The sequence below is a fragment of the Alosa sapidissima genome, chromosome 24 (assembly GCF_018492685.1).
Source record: "Alosa sapidissima isolate fAloSap1 chromosome 24, fAloSap1.pri, whole genome shotgun sequence".
Classification (NCBI taxonomy): domain Eukaryota; kingdom Metazoa; phylum Chordata; class Actinopteri; order Clupeiformes; family Clupeidae; genus Alosa; species Alosa sapidissima.
The window spans coordinates 7345637-7355772 of NC_055980.1; the positions used below are offsets into that span (position 1 = coordinate 7345637).

The window sequence follows — 10136 nt, forward strand, 5'->3', positions numbered from 1 at the left end:
TGCTCCAACTCAACGTTCAATAAATTTGCAAAAGTCACATTTATCGAAATAATTTTTTTGTTTGTTTTTTTAAACAAAAAGGGGAGAAGGGAGCCCACATTCTGTACAAAGCCAAACATTCTCCCCTCACACATCAAACATGTCCAACCATCATCAGCATTCACTCCAAACAAAAAGAAAATCATGTAAACAGTGAGAGAAAAAGAAACTTACCATTTCCAACATTAACAAATGCGTTTAAGGCTTTCCCCCCACCCTCTATAGAACTGTACAATGTATAAACTTAATTTAACATGCTACAGTAAAACATGGGCTTTGACATATCCATTCCACTTTTTGAATTGACACATACACACAACAAAACAAAACCGGATGTCCATCGAACATGGTCTAAAATTATGAGCTTCACTACAAAATGAAAAAAAAGAAAAAGGGAAAAAAAAAAAAAAAGGAAAGTGTCTTGTTCCTGATACAGGACTGTATGTATACAAATAACTGATAGTACAGTTAAAAAAAATAAGTTCACAGTATTATTTTTCCATAACAGAATGAACTGAACTTTTCTTTAAAAACAACTTAAAATTACATTGCCATTAAAGATGCATGATATTCTTTATTAATAATAAAGAAAAGAAAGAAAGAAAGAAAGAAAGAAAGAAAGAAAGAAAGAAAGAAAGAAAGAAGTTCCCAGTAAATGGAGGACCGTTATGGGTGTCGTGCCGAGCAGAGCGGCGGCACTGCAAACTTCCTCAAGTGTGTCCAGGTGAACGGTGTGGTTAAGTGCCCGTGTAGCATAGGTCGAGTCCACTCCCACCGGATGCTCCAGTACAGATATGTGAGTACAGTGACATCAGAAGCCAGGAGACACTTTTAACAAAGTTCCTCTTCTCCTGGGTGACGTGGTGGTCTGGTTCATTCCCAAATCCCAAAGAGAAGGGGGGGGTCGGAGGTTGTGGGCGAGAGATACATCCTCAGAGGGAATTAGCTACTCGCCTTGAGAAAGTTGTGTCCTGAGTCTGTGACTGAGCAGCAAGTAAGATGTTCAAGCTCCAGGCTTTTGTCCTTTTTTGAATGTATATATTAACTCTAAATTCTAAACTTCCATTGAGTTAGAGTTCACAGCTGAAGAGTGAACTTAAATAAAAAGAAAAGAAAAATCCCATCCGGTCCATTAAAAAAAGTTTTTAAAAGCCACACAAAAGCACTTTTTGTGTGGTTAAAAATACAGTATCATCAATGATTTAAAGCACCAGGTTCAACTAGAAGAATCTCATTCTTTTGCTGTAGATTTCTTTCAATTTTTCAAAAGCTTATTTTTGACAGTTTTCCATATCTGAAAGAAAAGAGCAGACTTCAATTAAGTATTAATTAAAAAGACCTGGTAGTCATCACTGAAACACAAGGATGCTAGAAGCAAAGCCACTTCACCTGGGCATCAAGAGACAATAAAGGAGTCTTCTAAACCACAAGCCCATTGACCTGTTAGAAAGAGGAACAGCAGTGAGTATATTTGACCCTGATCCTGTAACAACCTAATTAACTGCAATTCACCAGCTAACAGGTCAAGTAGATATCAATCACTGATTTATCCCGACATTCAATGCATGGTCAGAAATATACATTGCATAGTGCAGTCATTCCAAACAGTGCGTCCTCTTTCAGATACTGTGGGATTACGGTATTCTAGCACACATGGGGATGAAAATTTGATCTGGACACTCAGCAACTCACATCAGCTGTGGTCATCCCGGAGCCCCTTCTCTTGTCCTCACTTGATCCAACACGCACAGGACTCGACAGCCGACCAGATGCCATCACTAGGGGCAAAAACAAACATGCGTTACAAACGCCTTTCAGGACACCTAATCCTGCCAGTGTGTTCCATCAAGACTTAAACACTTACTGTAGCTACGCAGTATTTATCCATCTGGACTTAAACACTTACTGTATTTAGCCTCCCTAGAGACTCCCTGGGTGCTGTAGCCTTCCTGGGAAGAGCCGGAGGAGTAACCATTACCTGTGAATGGGCAAAAACACAAGCATAAGTGTTAAAGCAAGTGTTAAATCATCAGACCAACTGAACTGGAAATTCCAAACTGTATATGATATTTACATGTGCTGTGCACATCCATTGTAGAAAACATTGCAGAACAAGATTATACCGATGCAACATCTCATCATTCTTGCAGTAAAGTAAAATTCTTGGGGTTCTGATAATAGTACATAGTGTTGCATGTGAATGAGATCTGCATGTACGCATTGTAAATGTAAACACATTTCCAACCTATGTGGCCATTCAGCTGGCGGTGTTTGGCGCCGGGGGCGTAGGCAGAGTGGTTGTCGAGGCGGGCACGCTTGGCGTCCTGCAGCGACGGGTCACGGTCGTGGCTGTGACGCTTGCGGCCGGAACATTCCTCGGCGCTGGAGCTGCGGTGGCTGCGCTCGTCCTCGTGCCTCCTCTTCTTTTTCTTCTTCTTCTTCTTCTTCTTGTGTCTCACAGAGGTGCGGTCGCTGGGCCGCTCGGGGGAGTCCAGATCTGAACCCCTGTGGAAAGAGGGGACACATGGAAAAATGTACATCCAATACATGCATCAACCACTAATGAGTATTGCCAAATGGTGTCATTTTGACTTTTGCCTGTAGTTTAAGTATGAGTAAAAGTTGCAAAGTTGTCAAATATAAGACATCTTCTTAATTAGTGAGGAGACACACCTATGCTTGTCCTTGTCTTTGCTCTTCTTTTTCTTCTTGGACTTCTTGTGTTTCTTGACCTGCCGCTCCTCTGAGTGGTCATCCTTCAGGCTGCGTTTCCTGTCCGTGTGCCCACTAGAGGCAGAGGAGGAGCAGTAGGTGGACGGTTTGGCCCTGCTGGACGTTTCCTCGTCCTCGCTGTGGTGCGGTCGCGAGGCCCAGGCCCCAGGCTCCTCGCCTGCCCAGCGGCTGGGGCCGTCCTCCCTGTGTCCAGACCCTCGGTGGTGGTTATACTCCCCGACGACAGGTCGCCGGTCACGATCGCGCTCGCCTCTGGATCGGTGACGGTAATAGTCCCGGTTGTGGTCACGGTGGTGGTAGTACCTGTGGCGTTCCCGGTGGCGATCCGAGTCGCGGGGGTAGCGTTCTCGGCTGCCAGAGCGCGGGCGGGGAGGACGGAACTCCCTGTCACCGCGGTGACCGTAGCCGTTGCCGTACCGGTCCCTTCCCCGGTCGCTGCCACCGTTGTGGTCATAATAGCGGCGGTGCGGGTCACGGTCCCGATCCCTCTCGCGGTCCTTAGAGGAGTAGTCGGACGGGCGTGCTTGCCGGCTCCAGTCGCGCTCCCGTTCATCTCGGCCGGTGTGCTTAGTAGTCCCGGCATCGCCCGCCTCTGGCCGCCCGTTGAGTCCGTTCACGTGCACGCGCTCACCGGTGGGACCCCTTGCCTGAGAGTCCGAGGGGCAATCTCCCGAACCGTTATGAGTCACGTGCTTCACCTCAAAGGCCTGCGGCGTCTGCTCCTTGGAGTTCGGGAGGCTGTCCGCACACACCTCGGGCAGCTTGGCCCGCGTCTCGGCTGGCGCCTCACGGGCTGGCGGCAAAAGGACAGAGGAGCCGTCCAGCTGGGAGGAGGCACTAGCCTCGCCTGAGTCCCGCAGGCTACCAGAGGTGTGAGGTGGGGACTCATGGCCATTCTTGCCAACAGAAGGCACACTCATGCCAGCACAGGCATCAGGGGTTTTGCTGGAGCTGCGCAGGGACAAAGAAATATCAGTCTCATACTTCAAGTACTCGCCTCTCACATAGATAACACTTCTTTTTACACAGAGTGGGACTATCACGGCCTGCTAGGCTTTCTCTGCACTATTTTCAAACTGATAAACAAATTGTGGATTTCTTTTACTATTGTTTAAGTTTACCATTTATCATATGTGTATCTTCTTACAGATTACGAACTAGTGTGTCACCCAACATGTGTGTGTGTGTGTGTGTGTGTGTGTGTGGGGGGCTCACCTTGGCTTGCTAAGGCCTGGATTGGCCCTGAACTCAGCTTCCCGGCCATGAAAGGAGTTGGGAGAGGTCACATGACCATTCCCATTAACCTGCATGACAGATCACTTATTAGAGGCACAAAATCACACAACAGTGAAGCTTTAAACTGTATTAAAATGATGTCACATTATGTACATCAAAGGCAACAACATCTCTTAGAAGTATGCACACATCATTGTGTTACACACCTTCACACCATTGACCTTGTGGTGGCCTTTGTGACCATTCTGGCTGGGCTTGAGGTCATCGTGGCCATTGGCATAGCCATTGGAAGAACCATTGGTCTTGGGTTGGCTAGCCATGGGATCGCTGGTGTGCCTTTTAGCCGGCGGCGACATGCTATGTCCGTTCCTCTTCCCGTTGGTAGGCTTGACAGCGCCGTGCTCCTCACCATTCTGACCATTCTGACCGTTCTGCCGGAACCCGCTATTGCTCTCCTGGTCCGACTCCTCGGAGGACTCCTCACCGTAGGGCACAAGCAGGGCAGAGGCAGCAGTGGCGCTGCTGCTGCCGCTACTACTGCAACTGCTGCTGTAGGGGGCGCCGTTGAGCTTGGAGCCAGAGGAGGAGGGGGAGGGGTCTGAGGTAGAGTGCAAGGTGGAGAAGGAGGAGGAGGATGACGAGGAGGCAGCAGCACTGGACGAGGGCTGAGTGTGGGATAAGCCGGAGGTGGACAAGGAGCCCGGCTGGGACAGGCCCGGCCGGACACTCTTGCCCTGGCCGATGAGGAAGGACAATTTCTGCCTCTTGTCTGGGTCGGCGATCTCCGTGGGCCTGGGTGCATGGGAGGCATGGGTGGAGGAGGAGGAGGAGGAGGAAGAGGAGGAGGAGGAGGAGGAGGATGCAGACGAGGAAGCAGAGGACAAGCCTGACCCAGTTTTGGTCAAAGTGCTGCTGCTGCTGCTGCTGCCGCTGCCGGCGCTACTGCCGTACCTGAAGCCACTGTGGTACGCCCGCCCATTAACCTGAGGACCAATCAGAGGGAAAGAGGAACAGTCCAGCGTTAGAGTGCCCCTCTCAAAGACAACTAGCCATACATCCTGCTTCCATTCAAGCATACAGTGCGTATTTTAACCTTGATGGAACTAACTATGTCAGTATAGGTCTACAGGACCAGGGTCCTGAGGTCCTACCTTGAGCAGGCGTGGCGGCCCATTGGACGCTGGCACAGCAGGTCGGTTGACCGTCAGACCCCGGACGTTCAGAACTGGCCTGGGAGGGGTGCGGATCATTGGGGACACCTCCCCTCCATTCTTGACATCATGACACCTGATGAGGAAAGATTAAAGCAGAGGTCACCATTATAACCCGTTATCAGTCACTGCCAGGGTGCTACTGAGGGATTCCGAAAGAACACTGCTAAAAAGGAAATCGGTCTAAGGAGGGTGAGCACAAACCTGATGTAGAAGAGGACGTAGGCCTGCTGGTTAAGAACCGAACGGATATCACTGACAGACACCGACGAGTCGTTCATCTGGTACCACTGCCCGTTACTACCCTAAAAACAAAGACACCAACAAAATAAGCCGAGGTGCATCAGCACTGCTGAGGACTTCATAGAGTAGGCACACCTGGGTCTTCCCGGAGGCCCGCGGCATGGATGGCCTTACCTTTACGTAGCAGTAGTAGTGGCCGGCGTGGCAGCTAAAGCCAGAGTGGACGAGTACGGCATACAGGTTGTAGATCAGCGGATCGCCATGAGGCTGGGACATGTAGGGCCGCAGATCGAGGTACTCCGCATACCTCACATCCTGTGTAGGGGAGAGGCCTTTAATGAGCTACCGGTTGAGGTTCCCAGAGGACTAGCACAATGGTGGTGCGAGGCTGAGAGAATGACACTGACCTTGGCGATCTTGCCGCCGTTGTAGTTGGCAAACCGCTTGAGTGAAATGGTCAGCACGTTAGAGCTGCGGTGGAGGGTGAATCTCTTGGAGGCTGGGACCATTTTCTTACATCTGCAATCCAATCAGAACAAGCCAAGTCAGAAAGAATTCTAGTAAACTCTTAAGAGTGTCAAATCACTGCAGTGATTTAATGGTCAGATTCAAAAGGTCATAACTTACTTGGTACACTTGTAGGCGTTCTCTCCATCAAGTTGCTCCGGCTTGACAAACTGCTCCAGAGCCTTAGTAATGGTCGGGGCAGTCTGGGTTTAAAAAAACATAAAAAAGCAATTGTACATTGTCACCACTCATGAGGATCAGTGCTTAACCAAATCTTACTCAATTCACATATTTGAAAAATTATATAATTTATAAATATATAAAATAATAATTAAATTGATCAAATCTTACCTTAATGTCCAAAGCAACATCCAGGTATGGGTCAAATGTATCAGACACTGCTTTGCAGTTTAGGCATTTTACTGTCAATAAAAATACAGAAATAATTTTTTTGTCAATCTTTTTTTGTTACTGTTAATTACAGTGATTTTAGACTGAGGGTATGTGCGACACTGGCAAAAGACTTCCTCTTATGCAAACACCTACCTCTAGACCTCAAATACCCTCCAAAGATCTGATGGATGAGAGTGGTCGCCTGCGTTTGCCGGTCCAATCTATTGAACAGGAAATGGCAAACAATGAGAGCATGCAAATCACTGCTGATAGCCTGTGCATCATCAATTCCTCTGGTCAAGTCATGTGACTTAATGTTACTGTAGAAACAGGCCTTCGCTCAAAAGTTTGTGTAACAAAACAAGGAAACACAGTGGTTCTATGGAAAGAGCTAAGGGATCTCATGTAAAACCTACTTGTTTCCAGGCAAGCAGGACTTTTGCATAGCATCCACAGTGTACCGCAGGAACTCATGGGCATCCTCCTGACTCCCAAAGCGGAAATGCTTGGCAATCCCTGTAAACAAAGCCCAAAGTGTTTGGAAGTTTTTCCCCCCTCCTTCTTCTAAAGTAGCCTCAGTGTAACACCACATCCATTATACATGGTAGGTAAACAGGTGGGACACTCACGTTTCAGGTCATTGAGAACACCGATGGGTTTGATGACGTTGCCCGAGTTGGCAAACACCTGGGTGATGTGGTTCTGCATTGTGCACATCATGCAAAACCCAGGTTCATGACCTGCGGAGAAGAAAAACACGGGCAGTTATGCACTGGTTCAGACAGGCCTTGTGCCAGAAGACCGATGAGACGACGGCGGTAACCCTACGCATGCTCACATGTCTTGGAATGCTCGCGGGACAGCATGTAGTTGGCCAGGGGGGTGGTGTAGGTGAGACACTGCAGGGCCGAGTTGAGGAAGCAGGTGTTGCCCAGGTTCTGGAGGCCAGCTCCGATGCGGTGCATCTGGTTCCACTTGAGGCTCAGACGCTCGGCCGGGAACAGCACCTTCTGCGGGAGAGCGATGCCGTCGCCGCTGGTGGCCGTCACCTGCTCCTTAGGCCGCTCCGTAGCGAGGGGGGTGGTGGAGGCGCTGGTGGTGGTGGCGGCGGCGGCGCTGTACAGGGTGGCTCCAGGGGTGGGACCCATGCAGGGGGTCTTTGCCCTGGGGGGGTCGGACGTGGATGAGCCCCCTCCCCAGCTGGAGCAGCTGCCGTCCATGTCCCCAGAGGAGAAGGAGGCCAGCGAGCCAGAGCGATTCCCCCGCACTGACTCGAGGTCAGATTTCTCTAATGGTTTGTCAACTATGGTCATTGTTCATTTCTGTTAGGGGTGAAATCGTGAGCGCACAAAAATATTAGCTTCTTAACACTGGCAACATCTAAGATCATACACATCTGCCAAGTACAGTATAGTTGAAAAAAAAAAAAAATTAACTGACTGAAGCACAAACTATTTGTACAATCAATATTCATTTTGCGATAAGGGTCCTCATATGCATAAAACATAGATATATCACTACTTGTGCAAAGTTCTCATGCACAAACAAATGTAACCATGAGACACAACCCCTCAATGTTTACAATCTGCATATTGTATTACAATGTCTACGATACACTGGAACTGTGGTAGCAAGTAAGCAGGCCTTTTCTAATATGAGGCACTACCATTACCAAGTGTGCTGAATGAATCACTTTTCCTTTTCAGAAATTTCCTTACAACAGTAACAACTACAGTCATATCTACAAAGCGGTATTTAAAAACAAATTACTATACTATTTATGTCACAGCTTCACCTACACACGTTTTAGGCTATCAGTGAATTGCCCAAAAGACATGGTAGAATCTAGTGTATTTGCCAACGTACATAGTGTACGGTTAAGGTTAAATCTCACAAATCAAACGGTGTTCAAAACGAGTGAGCGTGACACGTGACTGACGGGAAACGCCATTAAAGCGGTGCTGTTGCGAATGCAACCTTGAACTTCAGTCTAATACATAATCTTGAGTTAACGTAAATAAGGCAGCGCATTTACTAGATTATGGCAATAACATCTACACCTCCTGTGAAAACAGAAGGCAATTTACTGGCTAAGTAGTTAGCAAACTACAAAATAGGCTAATTATCCTAGCCTTAGCAAGTTAGCCAACATGCCGACAGAACTTATCTAGCCAACGCTAACTGGCTAGCAAGCTAATGCGACCCAAACAGATACGCGGCCCGGTCTTGGCTAGCTTGATAGCTAATGTTAGTTTTTGTTTACAAAGTCGTATCAAAAGCCTGATTCGCGATGCGCAGACAAGCACATTTGGATTTCATCACAACAAAAACGCACAGCAAATATGTAATTAATCCATTTAATTTCCAACTTAATTTCACAACAGGAAACACGCTATCGCTAGGTATTCCTTTATAACTAGCTTCTGGCTAGCTGGTTTAACTACACACGTTCACATCGACTGCCACGGCCACATAGCTAGCAAGTGAGGTGTGAGGCCCTAGAAAACGAATTAGGCCTCGGGTATGAATAAAGTAATAAAACATTCAGTTGACAGGGAACTACAAGGCAATCCGCGAGTTTAGATGGACGTGGCCTACCTTTCCTTGAAACAAGAACAGAATAAATTGTAGTGGCAGTGTATGCGCATGGTAACACCAAACGCCATGGTAACGGCCAGTGTAACAATCCAGCCTGAGCAAGTGGAACGTTGACAGACGTCGTGCACGCAACAATACCAGGCTGTTAGCGTTCCAAACAAAAGATCGGATCATAGTGAATTTGATTTCTGTTCCACAACCATATATACAAAAACACAATAACGTTATCAGATCGTAATTTACTCCAAGTGAGGTAAACGGGAACTGGTAAGGTCGGCACAATAAGGAGGGGCTCAAGATTTAAAATTCACCGGTGCTCAAGCACTCGCCTCCGACATGACACTGGAAGACTCGGAGGTTTTCTAGCACTGTCCAAATCGGATCGCTCACAGCAGACCTTCTTCCCGCGCAAAATAATTTAGTCAAAATTGGCTTATAAATAGATAACAAGCACTTACCTGTAGCTTTTAATAATGTAATATATTACACGAAATTATCCATCCTTTCAGCCACCGAGCGTCCGGCGGTGAACAATGACGTAGTTTCCCCACGGGTACATCCGGGTAAATCTGATGTTAAGCAACTTATGCTCTTTATACATGTCGTAGAACGGGAGGCGGGGTGCGTGATAGTCAGCATGCCTCGGCCCGGCAGCCGGTCTCTTGCATGGTCTGTACTAACCGCTAAACCAAGCATTATGCTTCAGCGTTGTGTTAGCTGATCATTGTGGCTGCTGTTGGCGCTGCAGTGGCAATAAAACATGGAGAATGCTTGAAAATCTATATATATCAGAGATACATTTAGGCTGTATATATGCATTCACATGTAGGCTACCATTTATATTTATTTTATATATTATTTATTTTTTATCATTACTATAACAAATATTACTACTGTCTGTAAATGTATGAAAAAGTGACAGTTTAAAACTGCAGTGCATGTTTTCTTTAGCCTACATTTTGGCAATGTTAAATGTGCACAGACTGTGCTGAATAAAACAATGTGTAATTGTAATACAAACAGTGCCCCATTAGGCTACTCTGAATGGTGTATGATGAGTAACTAAAATACAAACAGTGCCCCATAGGTAGGCTACTCTGAATGGTGTATGATGAGCAACTAAAAGTGCAGGTGATCCTAAGTAGGCATTGGCTACAAATGGTGCTTTCAAACCTC

The 10136-nt window shown here is 47.1% G+C and overlaps 1 protein-coding gene across 2 annotated transcripts; it reads right to left on the reverse strand.

The window, feature by feature from the left end:
* Positions 1-39: 39 nt before the first annotated feature.
* Positions 40-9514, reverse strand: usp42 (ubiquitin specific peptidase 42). 2 transcript variants are annotated; one of them, XM_042083239.1, is made up of 19 exons: positions 9419-9514; positions 7201-7684; positions 6992-7102; positions 6779-6878; positions 6516-6583; positions 6321-6391; positions 6090-6172; positions 5870-5981; positions 5637-5777; positions 5424-5524; positions 5160-5295; positions 4215-4991; positions 3988-4076; positions 2713-3723; positions 2285-2544; positions 1946-2017; positions 1732-1817; positions 1429-1479; positions 40-1333 (listed from the first exon to the last, which is right to left on the reverse strand). In XM_042083239.1, exons 2-18 carry the CDS (start codon positions 7673-7675, stop codon positions 1459-1461), a joined length of 3714 nt encoding a protein of 1237 aa, XP_041939173.1. In that variant the 5' UTR covers positions 7676-7684; positions 9419-9514; the 3' UTR covers positions 40-1333; positions 1429-1458. The 2 variants fall into 2 exon arrangements, with proteins under 2 accessions (XP_041939173.1, XP_041939174.1); XM_042083240.1 differs by lacking the exon at positions 9419-9514 and adding an exon at positions 8961-9211.
* Between the last annotated feature and the right edge of the window lie 622 nt (positions 9515-10136).